A 15,688-nucleotide genomic window follows, 5' to 3' on the forward strand; every position below is an offset into this window, starting at 1 on the left:
TTGAGGGGGAATGAGGACTGTGGATTTTCTGTCCTGGTTTGTCATAGTCACCTTCGCCCTGCTGCCACCACGCTACACAACAGAAAGCAGGACAGGGACCAAAGTTTACTGAGCACTGAGTGCCCTGCGCTGGGGCTGGTGGCTTTACAGGCACGACCTCACTTAATTGTCCCAAAACCTGTAAGGGAGGTATTGCCGATCCCAACGGACAGGAGAGAGAAAAGGAGCTGAAAGCACCTCGGCGATTTGTTCCAGGTCACAGGCCTGTGGACAGGTCAGAGGTGGGACCCGAGTGCAGCCCTGGCTCCAGGGTCCTCAGCCCTGCGGTCACACCCTTCTGGGACCAGCCCCGCTGGGTTCTATTTCCTGTGTCTCACTGGGAGCTGGTGGGAGTCGAGAGCCTGAACCAGTGCTGCCCCCAGGCTGCAAAGGGGACCCAGTGCTTCATGTGGCTGTTTTTCCTTGCCTTCTCTTCCCTTTCCTTCCCTTCTCTTCCCTTCCTTCTCTTTTCTTCTCCTCTCTCCTTTTCTTTTCTTTTCCCTGGCTTCCCTAAACTGATTGGCTGTTTTTCAGTATCGACTACTCAAACCTTCCTAAATGGCAGTGGTGAAGACAAGGAGAGGGGTTGGGGGAGAAGCCAGGGGACAGGCCTGCATGAAGGGCCATCTCTGCCTTCCCGCTGGGCATCGTCCCCTGACCTTCATCTTGTGTCCAGCTCCCTACTGCAGCCTGCCCAGGGCCCCGCTCCATGGCTTCCTTCTGGGCCAGACCAGCACCCAGCCCGGAGGCTCCGTCCACTTTAGCTGCAACGCTGGCTACCGCCTGGTGGGACACAGCATGGCCATTTGTACCCGGCACCACCAGGGCTACTACCTGTGGAGCGAGTCCATTCCTCTCTGTCAAGGTGAGAAGCAGGAGGGAAGGAGGTGACAGGTGGCTCTGCTCCTACTCACAACTTGGGCTTCTCCCAGGACCGATCACTGCCAAGTGCGGATTTCCTCATTGGTAATGGATTCATTCCTTCAGTGGATGTATGTCACGGAGCCATAATATCTGGAGCCCTGGGGATGGACATACATGTAAAACACAGCCTCGGTGTTCCAGAGCAATGAGGGGGATGGATACATAGCCGCAGAAATGCAAAATGACAGAGGAAGGAGGTGCTGTATCAGGAGCACAGCGTTGAGAGAGCCCACAGAGGGTACCCACCTGCTCCTGGGCAGCTAGGAGGCCAGAAAAGGGGATGCCTGGGCTCGGGCTTATAGAGCAAGGGGGACGGTGGCGGGGGGGGGGGGGGGGGAGGTGGGGGGAGGTGGCAGGCATTGCCAAGGAAGACATTCTAGGCAACAGCACGATCATTTGCAAAACCACAGACTCCCAGAGAGATCACAAAGATGCAAAGCAGCTTGGGCTGGCTGAAGCACCAACTCAGGTCGGAGGAGGTGAGGGGCAGAGGGCAGCAGGGTGGGCAGCCACTACCCCCTCCTCAGATATATACCAGTTTGCATGGTATATATACCTTTGATCATTTATGGGTTTTTTTTTCCTTAAAGTAATGCACATTCAGACTAGAAATCTGAAGGAAAAAAGCTATAGATAATGCAAAAGGAAAAAGCAAAAATGATCTATAATCCCATCAGTTGAGATCACCACTGTTAACATGTCAACACATTTCCTGCGGTCTTCTATATGTTGTTTACAAAAATGGCATTGTCGGTGTCTTCATGTTTTGTGAACATCTATCACGTAGTTAAATACACTTTCTCATCAGTATTTTTAATGGTTGCATAGCATCATAGAAAAACTGTTATTTATTCCAGGATCCTGGTCATTTGGATTTTTGTATTTTTGCTACCGTAAACAATGCTTCTATTAAAATTATACTTCCATCTTGGTAAGCATCCATATTTATTTCCTTAAAATAAATTCCCAGAAATGAGATTGTTGAATCAAACCCCCCCCAAAATCTACAGCTTTTGATACTCATTGCTCTCCAGAAAGTTTGCCTTCACCTATATTTCCACCAACAGCAAGTGAAAGTTGTCTTCTCTCCCACATTCTCAACATTATATACAACGTTAAAAAGAAGAAAGAAAGAAAAAATTTTTACCAATTGTATAGACAAAAACAGGAAATCACTTGATGTGATGTTCTTGCGTTTTGGTTCCCAGCACAGTGGTGTACTTTTTAATGACATCTGTTATCTCTGACCCTCATGACCTTCTCTGGCCTGTGCCCAAGTTTTCTCAAAGAACAGAAACAATGCATCGTTAATATTCTATCTGATGCTCTAAGCAAAGATCACAGAGAACTGACAAATGGCAAATGTCGTTTGGCTTTAGTTTCCATTTCTCTAATGGTATCAACACAGACAAGTCTTTTTTCCAAAACTCCAGTTGGAACCAGCCAGGCCTCTCATTTCTCTCTTTTGTCACTTCCCAAAACCAAGCCCCTCTAGGCTTCGTCCACTCAGCCCCATGCTTCTCTGCTGCGTCTCCTCCCCGCCCCGCGCTCCCCTCCGGTGTGCCCCTTCTCAGCCATCCCGTCCCTGCTCTCTGGAATCCTGGTGCCATGCGGACAAGCGTGCGCCCTCGGCCACCACCCAGAAGGTGCTCTTCACTTCTGCCTCCACGGAGACTGTGGCTGTGAGAACACAGATGCCGTGGCCCTTTGAAGGGAGGATGCTCTCACCACCCATCCTCTCCCTCAGAGACTTCACTCCACCACAAGCTTTGTGACTCTGTCCCCTCCTCTCCTACCTCCAGGAGGTGTCCCTCTTACCTCTGGCTTGTGGGGACTGCGTTTTGGCCTGGAGATCACAAGACAGCCTTTTAGTCTCTCAGGCTGAAACGTTATCTTCTGTCCTCTTGGTTATTCATGAGAGAAGGGCCAGGCCAGGGATGCTGAGAAGTGCTGCCCTCGGCCCCTTTCAGTCTGAAGACTGTCTCTTCGGCTCTGGGGAACTTTCATCTCTGATAATTCCATCCTCTCCACTTTCCTGTTCTCTCTTTCTGGACCCCTGACGTGTTGACTGTTGGACGTCCTGGATTGATCCCCTGTGTTTTTGGTCCTTTTCTTTCATTTTTCAGTCTCTGTCTTTTTGGTCTGTATTCTGGGAAATTTCTTTTAATCTCTGTCCCTTCACCCCTTCTATTTAATGCTTCTTTTGGTGATCATATTTTTAACTTAAAGGAGCCCCTCCTTGTTCATTTTTTTGTTGTTCTTTTTCAAAGCACTCTGTTCGCATTTTATATATTAATGTCACCTTGACTTTCTCAAGATAGTACCAATCAGATGTTTAACCATTATATGTCTTCTATTACCAAAGCTAAGTCTGTTTCCTAGGAGAGACTTTTTTTCCCCCTGTTTTTAATCTTATCTTTGTTCATCTCTTCCTGCTGCTGGTTTTCTTCACATGCATAGTGATTTTTGACGATTCATATTTTTAAGTAAAGGCTAGGTTGTTTTTCCCAGGTAACAGATGTGGATTACCTTTGTTGTTAGTATCCGCAGATATTGTTACCTACTGGGTTTCTCCCATGAATAAGAAGTTGAGATACAACATTGTAAACTGACTATATTATAAAAAAAAAAAAAAAAAGAAGTTGAGTTGAGTATGTGGTAGAGATAAGCAGACAGAGGAGCAGCCTTTAGGCGGAGAACCCTTAAATCCATGCATTAAGAGTCTTGCTAGCTAATTTATTTTTTAATTTTTTTATTGAGGTATAGTCAGTCACAATGTGTCAGTCTCTGGTGTACAGCACAATGTCCCAGTTATGCATATACATACATATTGGTTTTCTTTTTTTTTCCATTAAAGGTTATTACAAGATATTGAACATAGTTCCCTATGCTATACAAAAGAAACTTTTTTTTAATCTATTTTTATATATAATGGCTAACATTTACTAGCTAATTTAAAATGTCATATTAGTTTCTGGTGTACAGCATGGATGGACTTGGAAGGCATTATGCTAAGTGAAATAAGCCAGACAGAGAAAGACAAATACTGTAAGATACCACTTACATGTGGAGTCTAAAAAAATACACTGTAAACTGACTATACTTCAATAAAATTTTTAAAAATTAAAAAATTTAAAAAGTACAACAAACTAGTGAATATAACAGAAAAGAAACAGACTCACAGATGTAGAGAAGGAACTAGTGGTTACCAGTGGGGAGAGGGAAGGAGGAGGGGCAAGAGGGAGGTGGAGGATTGAGAGGTACAAACTATCAGGTATAAAATAAGCTACAGGATGTGCTGTACAACATGGGGAATACAGCCAGTATTTTATAATAATTGAGTATAACCTTTAAAACTTTCTGAATCACTATATTGTATACCTATAACATATAATGTGGTACATCAGCTGTACTTCAGTTTAAAAAATAGGATATTGTAAAATTAATACATAAATAAATAAAAAGCGGTTTTAAAAAAAGGGGGCTTTACTCTGGGATGCCTACTCCTACTCAGCATCCCTAATTCTCTCAAGGAAGTTCTTTTCTTTACTTTTCTTTTCTCTTTTCTTTTCTTTTCTTTTCTTTTTTCTTTCTTTTCCTTAAGTGGGAAAGAAAACCCTCTCTCTTTAGTTGGGAGAACGGCTGCCTGGATGTCTCTCCACTGTATCTGTAGGAAAGGATGGGGGACTGGTCTCAGCCGGTAGCTCCCTCCCATTTGTTTTGTGCTACAGCTTCTTGACTTCATTTAATTGGTCAACACATTTCATCTGCATTTCACCCTCCAAAGTTTTTTTCCACCTCCTCTGCTGATGGTCTTCCCATTTCCTTTTTTGTTATAAGGCCTCTCCTTGTTATTAGTCTTTACTGTAATTTTATTAGGGCCTCAGGGGAGAAAAAAAGATTAAAATGTGTTCTCAGGACACCATCTTGAAGCAGACGTGCTCATGACGTTTTTTTTCTCCACTAGCTCTTTCCTGTGGGCTTCCCGAGGCCCCCAAGAATGGAATGGTGTTTGGGAAAGAGTACACAGTGGGGACCAAGGCCGTGTACAGCTGCAGCGAAGGCTACCACCTCCAGGCAGGTGCCGAGGCCACAGCGGAGTGTCTGGAGACAGGCCTGTGGAGCAACAGCAACATCCCCCCGCAGTGTGTCCGTGAGTCCTGGAGTAGTGGTGGCGGGTGTGGCGGGGGGCTGGGTAAGCAGCTGAAAATCGTCCTGGCAAAGGAGTGAGCTAAAAACTCAGTGATGGGGGAAAGCATTCACACAGAGGTCGGGGACTCGGGGCTGAGACGGGTAGGTAGTGCCATCTGCCAACCTGGGTTCCCATTTGTATTGGCTCTCAAAGCATTGAGAGACCACTGTTCCCTGAGATGTTTCCATAAACCGTCACAGAACTTAGGAATAACTGGTCCACTTCCTTTAAATGGAAGAACTATCAGAAAGTTTGCATGAGTGTTCTTTGACCACAAAACTCTGAAATGACAGATACACAGTTCAGCTTAAGGCCAGAGTCACAAACTGGATGCCTCATGGGCCATAGCCTGTCCAAAGATACAGGGGTTTGTGTCTTTCTTTTGTTTTGTGTTGGTCCTTTGGCCTATGCAAATTTTTTTAATTTCTTCCCAACGTTTTTTTAAATGTATTTGCTTTATTTGATTTTCAATTCTTTGTTGTTGTTGTTGTTTTTAATGGAGGTACTGGGGACTGAACCCAGGACCTCATGCATGCTAAGCATGTGCTCTACCACTGAGCAATACCTACCTACCCCCAACATTTTTAAATCAGGAAATTTTACATAAAAATTTATCTTTCTAGCTTCTCTTGAAAAAGGCAGACCTGACCAATTGGAATTTGCAGTCTTAACATCCATCAGTCAACACTGACTGAGTGCCACCTCCCTTTTTCTTTTTCTTTTTTTTTTTTTCTTTACTTTTCTATTTTTTTTTTAGCAGATCTGCCCACCCCAGTTTGCCGCATTCCCCACCCAGCTCACATCCTGGGGACTGAAGACTCTGGATTCATCATCACTGCACTACGGTCTCCCAGTCCCCAGCTCCAGACTCTTGCCTGTGTCTTCCATAACTAATTAACTCATCCTCCTGTCTGCTTCTTCGTCTCTCCCCAGCGGTGTCCTGTCCCGATGTCAGCAGCCTTAGTGTGGAGCACGGCCGATGGAGGCTCATCTTTGAGATGCAGTACCAGTTCCAGGCCCAGCTGATGCTCATCTGTGACCCCGGCTACTACTACACCGGCCAGAGGGTCATCCGCTGCCAGGCCAACGGCAAATGGAGCCTCGGCAACTCTCTGCCCACCTGCCAAAGTAAGGCCAGGAGGGGAGGGTGGGCAGGTTTAGCACTGTGCCTCCAACCTGAACCGTCTCATACATGGGCTGGACTGGGGACAGGGAGAAGAGGGATATAAGCAGGGATTGCAGTGAACCTCTTTTTGAACACTCACCTAGAATCAGGAGCTGGAGAGAGGCCTCCTCCTTTAAGGAAGTACTTCTTAGCATCTTGTCAACTTATTAAAAAGTTGCCCTTGTCCAGGTGAGCATCCACTAATTCACTTATTCAACATTCATAGCAGGTATTGTAGAGATATGAAGATAAGAAGTTGTGGTTCCTGCCCACAAGAAGCTTGCAGTCTCCTAGACAGGCAGACAATAAAGAAGTAAGGATGATGAAATGTGATGAGTAAGACCTATAATGGGAGTATGTGTAGGAGGGATGAGTGTGGCACAAGGGACAGGCCACCTAAAGCCACCTGCCTCTCCTCCATTGTGAATTGTTTGTCCTTGGTTCTTTAAGATAGTTTCAAAGGTGAAGGTCCCTGGAGGCAACTATGAGATGGAGGTTTGTTAGGAAGTGCTCTTGGGATCACCACGGGGGGGGGAAGGAAAGAGCAGGGGAGGGGAGAGGTGCGGAGAGGAGAGGAATAGAGAGGAGGGGAGGGAGGGAAGTAGGACTGGGAAGATAGGGAAGGTGGTCTCTGATGCAGTATCAGAGAAGGCCTCAGCTGATAAAGAGCTCTGAATCTGGGTGGCCCTTCAGAATTATCTCAGCTTGGAACAGGGGGCCTTTATATGTCCACACTGACCAAACACTGGGTGCAGGCTGCCCCAGGAAGAGAGCACGACCTTGGGTAAGAGGACTTCTTAACCAATGCAATTTGAAAAGGGCTCGCAGCTGAGGGTTGTCTGCCAGCAGGTGGGGAAAGAAATCCTTCAGTCCTAAAGGGGGATCTGAGTGGCTCATGGCAGCAGCCACCAATAGGGATGTACTGATGACACTGACTCAGGCAATGAGAATGTGGTAGAGGAAAGTAAGTGTTTGTGAAGGGACAGAAGGCGATCACTTGTCAGTGAGCAGGGGGACGTTTGAGCTTGAGTGGGAGAAGAAGTGGTGTGTTCCCAACGTCTATGACCCAAGACACTGTTGTCTGTTCATCCAAGTGCAGACTCCGCAGCATAACCGAGTAGAAGGCAGGAGCGTGTAACAGCTCATTACGATGATAACAGCCTTGGCCGTTGGCCTCACCTCAGTCTACCAGCCACCATCTGCAGTGCTCTGTGGGGAACAGTGTGAGGCTGCTGCTGGGCTCAGTACAGGGGACAGGGAAATTGACCTGCAGCATCTGCCTTGGAAGGCAAGGAGCATCCACAGAATTGCCATCTCTCTGATGCAGTGGTTGCCAACCAGGGTGCACATCTGAACCACCTGAATATTTTTTGATACACATGCTTGAATCATATCTTCAGAGATTGTCAATCATGGGTCCAGAGTGCAGCCTGGATGTTTTAAAAGCTCCTCGGGTGCTTCTGGTGACATCTCCAGTTGAGAACCACTGGCCCAGTGTAACAGCACAACGGTCACTGTCTCGACCCATATTCTGGTCATGTGTAAACAGATCTTATTTTTGTCGTTATTCTTGCTAATCAGAAGCAACACGTGTCCCTTCTTTCGGGGCTGCCTTCCTGAGCATTTTGTGATCTTTGTAGTCATCTCCTGCGGAGAGCTCCCCATCCCACCCAACGGGCACCGCATTGGAACACTGTCCGTCTACGGGGCAACGGCCATCTTCTCCTGCAATTCCGGTTACACGCTGGTGGGCTCCAGGGTGCGCGAGTGCATGGCCAATGGGCTCTGGAGTGGCTCCGAAGTCCGCTGCCTTGGTAAGTGACCTCCCCGGGCCTATCCCGTCCATTTTCCCCTCCTCAGGACAGGTTAGATCTTTCCAAAGCTGGATCCCAATCTTTGAACAGTGCTATTTTGCCTACTACCATAAAATGCTTAATCCGGACACTAGCTATGGGGCGTCTACCGTGACTAAACCCCTGAACCAGCTTCCCTACGAACACCCAAAAGAATGAAAAGGACTTCAGGTCTGATGAGACAAACCTTTGAGGGGTTCTCATTCTGATCAAAAAGACACCCCCTTTTAATTGGTCCTTGTATGATGGGGAAGCCCCCATCTCAACCTCCAGGGAAATTTACAGAGACATAGTCCTGCAACACACCTAAAATACCATTTTTATTATATATTAGCAAATGTTACATACATATGTATTTTATAAATATATAGTATTACATGTACTGTATTATTTATTATAATATATACATTTTTATCATTATCTTGTTTTATGACAAAAATATGTCGGTGTATGACAAGAGCATAAAAACCAACCTGGCTTACAGAGGACAAAGTTGGGGGGAGGGTATAGGTCAGTGAGGGAGTACATGTTTAGCATGCATGAAGTCCTGGGTTCAATCCCCAGTACCTCCATTAATAAATAAATAAAAATAAACCTACTTACCTCCTCCTGCTCCAAAAAAAAATTTTTTTTAAGTTATCATTTCCTCCATGGTTAATCTATTCCTTGCCTAAACCTTAGACTCTAAAGTTCTGTCTTCTCTCAATACTTTCTTGGACCCCTCAAGTCCAAAGGAGGGTCCCAGCTACACAGACCCAATAGCATGGATTGGATAATCTGTTTCAGAGTGAAAAAAACTTCCCTCCCACTGTCTCAGGCCTCTGTTAGAGATGCAGCTATGAGTTATTTCTACACAGAGCCAAAAATGCTAATGGAAACAGTAGGAATACATTCTACCCAAACACTGTTTAACAAAAATAACTCACCTAGGTTTACGTTGTCTGTGTTCCTTGCCATTCAAGGACAAGGAAGGGTGAATTTAGCCAAGCCACCTGTTCGTACATGGCTATTTTCAGCACAACCAGGTTTGACTGCCTTAATGTAGACCACAGTGCTCCCCATGCAGTAGATGCTCCAGAAATCCTGGATGATGAGAAAAAGAGAGGGATGATTCCAGAGGCAGGGCGGTAACAGTGATCATTTCTCACCTGTGTACAGATGCAGAAACTAAAGCTCAGAGATGGAGAGTCATTTGGCATGCAACCTTGGGATTTGGGTTTGCCAAGCCTTCAACACAATTTCTATCACGTCTAGGATTCCCGAAGTCACTCCTGGTTCTGCTGTCAGGGGGAGATGGGAGAAACGATGGGTGGTTGGGTAACATGGTCCTTTTCCCTACCCTCCCTGTCTGTCCTGGCCCTGATCAAGCCCCACCTCCTTTTCTAGCAGCTCCTCTCCAGTTTACTCTCTTTCCCCATGTCCCACCAAAGCCGGCCACTGCGGGACTCCTGAGCCCATCGTCAACGGGCACATCAACGGGGAGAACTACAACTACCGGGGCAGCGTGGTGTACCAGTGCAACGCTGGCTTCCGGCTCATCGGCATGTCCGTGCGCATCTGCCAGCAGGATCATCACTGGTCGGGCAAGACCCCTTTCTGTGTGCGTAAGTATGTTACCCACTCTCCCTAGTTGTGGGCTCAGGGGCCACGTGGACTTTCCCTGGTGTCGTCTCGATTTGGTTAGCTAGAGGTTTTTGCATATTTTGTTAATGTTTTTCAAAGACACAAATCCTTACATCTATTGCTTTCAGTTTTCTACATTATTAATTATTGCTTTCACCTTTATTATTTCCTTCCATGAGGTTAACTTTTTTGTTCATTTTCTTGCTTTTGGACTAGAAGTTTAATTCATTTATTTTCAGTCTTCATTTTTATTGATTATTATGGATATTAGTGTCTAAGACTGTAAAATTTCTTCTGATCACTGCTTTAATTGTATCTCACAGATTATAAAAATTTGTGTTTTATTGTTTATTAGAAATTCTGTAATTTTGGTATTAGACTTCCCTTTGCCTAGAAGTTTTTTTAATAGAAGAATGTGTGGTTTTTATTTCCAGATGGAAGGGCCTTTTTGATTTTTATTTTGCTATTCATTTCTAATTTATTGCACTGCATGTAATACTTCTACTTCATGGAATTTACTGTTGCTTCCTTGTGGCATAATATTTGATCAGTTGTTATGAATGTTCCACGTGCTTTTGAGAAGAAAGAGTATTTGGGTGTGAAGTTCTGTATATAATCATAAGATGTGCCTTATTGATTTTGTTGTTTGTGTCTTCTGTATGCTTACTTATTTTTTTTTTGTTCACGTGACCTGTTTTGTTCTGAGAGGTGTGTTTTTAAGTTTTCAATTATTAATGTTCTTCTATCTACTTTTCCATGCATTTCCCATAGTTTCTGTTACATAAAGCTAATTGCTATGTTAATTGGTACATAGATATTCATAGTTATTATATCTGCATTGCAAATTGTGGTTTTAGCCTTTAAAAATGTCTTTTTTGTCACTTTTAATATTTTCTAGCTTGAATTGTACTGTGCCTGAATCAGGCTTACACCCCCTACTTTCATTCTTTTCCCATTTGCCTGGTGTACCTTTCACCATCCCTTTATTTTAGCCTTTCTGAATCACTTAAATTGGATGTGTCTCTTGTATACATCAGAAAGTTGGGCCTTGCCTTCTGGGCCAATTAAAAATCCTTTTCTTATACTAGGTTAGTCAGATTCATTCACATATATTGTTATGACACATGTTTGGTTTTAATTTTGTTGTGTTTAATTATTATGTGTAAAATATCATACATACAATAACTCTGTTTCTTTCTCTGTATGATATGTTTTCTTTGCTTTTTTTCACTTTGCTTTTTTTTTTTTTTTTCCATTTCTTTCCGTATTTAGGAAAAGTTATAAACTTTTATGTTCCTTTCCTGTAGTCAGTGCAGTGACATACAAGGATCCTTCTTCAGTATATTCACATTGAAGATGGACTTTCTATTTCCAGCAGTGACTTTAAATTGATATTCCCCTGCTCCTCTCTTCTTCTTTCCAAACAGAATTGCTCTCCACAAAGGCTTGCAGCAGAAGCATGAGAGAAGCATGAGTTCTGCCTGGGTTTAGTGTTTCTTTTTCTACTTACACATAATTTAAAGTTTATAGCATTCTCTGTCTTCTGGTTCTGCTGCAGGCCTGTGCTTTCTACAGTTTTATTTGTCTTTCTTGTTATTAGTCTACATTTTTTGGACTATTATTTTCCTCAATTGCCTGAAAATAATCTGGAAAATTCTTCACTTTTTAAAGTTCCATAAAGTGAGCCTTGATGTAAAGTGCAGGGTTTGTTCTTAATTTGGGGGGGGGGGTGCAGAGGTAATTAGGTTTACTTATTCATTTATTTATCTATTTAAGGGAGGTACTGGGGATTGAATCCAGGACCTCATGTATGCAAAGCACACACTCTACCACTGAGTTATACCCTCCCCCTGTTCTTAATTTTTGAAGGCAGGTTTTTGCTTTTAATTCTTCTTTATTTGGCTTTTCATATATGAGATGGAGCAATGGCATCATGAGACTCACTCATGAAATCAGTCCTTAACAGCATCTTAAATATTAGGTTTACAGTAAGCAAGACCCATCTATAGTCAGTCAGCCTTCCAGATGTGTCTAAACAAAACATATTTAGTTTCCTCCAGGAAATACAAATTCAAATGCCTTCAGGAAATTGACACAGAATACGTGTGAAGAGATTTGAGCTATAAATAACAGAGAATGTTGGAGTCTGAAATTAAATGGAGAATGTCTACCTAACCTAAAGATACTTAATTTTACACCTGGTCCATAATGAAGGGCAGTGTAGTAAAGCAGTTGGGCACTGGGACCCTGGACCTAGGTTGCCTGGGTTTAGATCCCAGGTCTACCACTACATAGCATATGGCTTTATGACTTTAGGCAAGTTAGTTTATCTCACTAGGTCTGTTTCCTCATCTATGAAAAGCAGGTACCTCAGAGACCATTGTGAGGATTAAATAAATTAATACATGTGAAATGGTCAGATGCTGGCCATTGCCATTGTGATGATGCCCGTGATGATGGTAGTGGTGATGCCACTTTGTCACATCACAGAATCCAGGATCTCTTGTACCAAGCTCCATTCTCTCCTGGAGCACAGAGATTTAGGAAGTATCTGGAGGAGGAAGGCAAGAGCAAAAGAACAAATATTTATAAGTGGTTGCTCTGTGGGAGGGACTGTGTGAGGGCCACCACGTATGACTTCAAGGCTTCTGATATCAACCAGACTCTCAGAATTTTCCAACTGCCCTTCTCCATCCCCTCACTTGGCTCCCCTGTCCATTCCTCACACAGCTAGTTCACAATTTCACCTCTCTTCTGAAGACCCATACTCTCCAGTCCCCAGTCTAGTCCCCAGACTCCTCAGAAATTCTCCTTTCCTATGAGGATAATGATGGTACCTACCTCATGGGGTTGTGAGGATTAAGAAATAATTCGTATACACTCCAATGCTTATTAGCCAATTATATAATCTCACTTTCTACTTTGCAGAGACACTAGAAGCCATCAGACAGTAACTCCTTCCACTTCCTGCTTCCCCACCCACACGTCTGTCCTTGGCTGCCTTCCTCCCTTCCCTCCCACCTAGGAGAAGAGTCTCTCTCCAGACCCAAGGCTAATCCCTCCATGAGTCTCTGGGCCGCCTTCCCTTCTGCCTTCTTAGTGAGCTTCATCTGTTTTTAATTCTCTCCTCTGTCCTGTGGACCTTCCTTTTCTATTAATTTCCTTCAGCCTGTAAGACCAAATTCAAGAAGCATTTCCTTAGCCCTAGTTAAGGTTTTGGTGTTGTGGATAAAAGCTGAACTGAATGTGCCATAGTCTCTACCCTCAGGAAATGTGGGTCTTGTGGTGCATGGCTTAAGCTACAGTTAAGAGCCCCAGCCTCACCAGGACCCCTCTTTTCTGTTCTCCTGGTATCTTCTCTCTCTCCCTTTGCACCTGTATCAGCCAGGGCTCTCCAGAAAAACAGAGCTCTTGGGAACATCTGACAAGTCTGGAACTCTCCCCTTGGGTCTGTGACAGTCCTCTGCATCACTGGGGAGAGCCTGCCTCCGGAGGTGCTGTGGAGAACGTTGCTGCCCACAGTCAGCTCTGTCCCAAGAAGGGGGAGGCAGGGCCGAGCCTTCATTCTTCCCAAATTGCAGAGATGGGCGGCTCCAGGTTACCTGGGGCAAAGTAAGGCAAAGCACAGGGAAAGGCCAGGAATTACACAAATTGAACTCCCTTCATGTGGAAGGGGTGGAGGAGGGGTCATGCTTCCTAAGAAGTTTGATTCCCACTGGTCCATCAGGGTGACCAATTCCTCTTCACAGGCTTGGTTAGAATCAATTCTGGCTCCATCCAGATTGGCCCAGGAACGTGGCTGGTTCTGGGTTATATGAGAGGTAGTAGACACCAGTGTATCTAGCAAAGAGTGGAATGGGGAGCCAAGGGGAAGGGGCGGGGGGGATGAGGCAGGACGGACTGAGAACTACAGTGCAGGCAGGCCTCATGCCCTGTGGAAGTCCTGGAGTGATATCTCTCCAGTTGTCTGAGCTGTGGACATGCCTTCAAGGATAAAGGGAAAGCTATACTACAGGCTGAATTTCACTGATGGGCTTGAGAAACCCCAGGTGAGGAGAGGCAGGATTTTGGGGGATGTGGAATATCAGGAGGGCTGACCTCTCTTCTGTTTTGGTTACAGCAATTACCTGCGGCCACCCAGGGAACCCAATCAACGGCCTCACCCAGGGCAACCAGTTCAACCTCAACGATGTGGTCAAGTTTGTGTGCAACCCTGGCTATGTGGCCGAGGGGGCTGCTCGGTCCCAGTGCCTGGCCAGCGGCCAGTGGAGCGACATGCTGCCCACCTGCCGAAGTGAGTCACCCTCCTTCTCCCACCCAGCCCCCAGTACCTCTGTCATCTGTGGTCTGTGGCCCACGAGCAAAAGCCAGTGGATTCTGTCGTGGCACCATTTTGACTCAAATGGGGAAGACTTGGGGGCAGAGAAGGGCCATAAATGGGGACTTTCTCAACCTCTAGATGCAGCCATGTCAAATTTCTTCACTGGTTATTTAAAGAAAGCAAAGGAAGTTTCAACTTTCAAAATAGAAATGGAAAACAGTCTTCTGTTTACATTTCATAGAACCAATAACACATCGTTATCATATAAAGCCCCATTCTTGATGAAAGAAAAGAAACAGAAAGGTTCAAATGAAAGATAAAAAGCAGAGAGCCTAGGGGTTGGAATGAAGGGGGAGGGAAGAGGAGAAACCACAGGCTCAAGGGGAGACTCTGCACAGAGGAAACTCCAGCCCCATCTGGGCTACTTAGGAAATAGCTTCTAAAGCTCTTAGAAGGCTATTCACAGCAATGAAGGGCCGATGGAGCTGTCTGCCTCTACCCAAGAGTGGCCTGGCAGGCTCACTGATGCTAGAATGGAGAGTCAGAGCCGGCTGAATAGGACGAGCCCGGCCCTGGGCTGGAGGATCATCAGGTCTTCACAACCACTGGGCTGAGACTGCATCAGATGACGGCTCCTCCTTGCATGGTGATTGGCTGTGCAATCTGTCACAAGTCATCTGTAACTGATATTAAAGAATCCAATTTTTCAAATGATGTTTTAAAATAAGTCAAGATACATTCACAACCAACCCAAAAATAACATTCGTCTCAACATTTCAAGGTGGCATGTTGAGTGAGAGAAAGTTCTAGGGAACCAGGGAAAATTGCCCTGACCTGTGCTGTACCTTCCTTCCAGCACCTGTCCAGGCAGAGAAGAGCTGAGAACTGATGCTTCAGGGTGCTGTTATCTCCCTTCCTCTCAAGAGCTGTGTTCTGTCCCCCCAACAATGTGCTGTCCTGCAACTTCAGCACCCCACCCCCTACCCTACCCCACCTCCTTCCCAGGGCACTGTGCTAAAGAGATGGTCTTAGAAACAGAGGGCTGGGGTAAACTCCTTGGAAATCATGGCCTCTGGTCCTGCTCCCCACCAGCCTATCCTCCACCCTGACAGAGTCACCTGTCTAAAGTGCAAATCGGGTCAAGGCACTCCCTGTTCAGAACACCTCCCAGGACTTCCCACTGCCCTTGAGATAATAGTACTTACCTCCATTGGTCTGTGGGGACCACGAGGCCTGGCCCAGCTTCCTCTTCACCTCTTCTCCACTTCCACTGCCCCTAGCCTCACCTCTGCATTGGGTCCCGGCCACACTGAACCTCTTCCATTTCCTCGCAGGTCCCTATGCCCACAGCACCCCCAGGGCACCACACAGTTTCCTCGAATGCATTCTCCTCTATTCCCCTCTCACCCTCTCTTTGTCTGGGAGACTTTTACCCAGTCATCAAGAGCCAGCTTAAACCTTCTTGGGAGCCTTTGCTGCTCCACTCTCTGCACGGGGCTAGATGCTCTGCTTTGTGCTTCCAGAACATTCTCTGCTGCCCCTATCAGAGCACTGATCAAACAGGATAATTG

At 45.5% G+C, this 15,688-nt stretch overlaps 1 protein-coding gene across 1 annotated transcript in view; it reads left to right on the forward strand.

Annotated features, from left to right (window-relative positions):
* The window catches only part of CSMD2 (CUB and Sushi multiple domains 2), a 575,319-nt gene that overhangs the window by 512,899 nt on the left and 46,732 nt on the right, over positions 1 to 15,688 (forward strand). The window contains exons 49-54 of the mRNA XM_064493786.1: positions 716 to 904; positions 4,931 to 5,116; positions 6,089 to 6,283; positions 7,961 to 8,134; positions 9,604 to 9,777; positions 13,917 to 14,090. Coding sequence (XP_064349856.1) covers positions 716 to 904; positions 4,931 to 5,116; positions 6,089 to 6,283; positions 7,961 to 8,134; positions 9,604 to 9,777; positions 13,917 to 14,090 — 1,092 coding nt within the window. The remainder of the gene's footprint in view (positions 1 to 715; positions 905 to 4,930; positions 5,117 to 6,088; positions 6,284 to 7,960; positions 8,135 to 9,603; positions 9,778 to 13,916; positions 14,091 to 15,688) is intronic.

Source organism: Camelus dromedarius, chromosome 14, assembly GCF_036321535.1.
Source record: "Camelus dromedarius isolate mCamDro1 chromosome 14, mCamDro1.pat, whole genome shotgun sequence".
NCBI lineage: Eukaryota > Metazoa > Chordata > Mammalia > Artiodactyla > Camelidae > Camelus > Camelus dromedarius.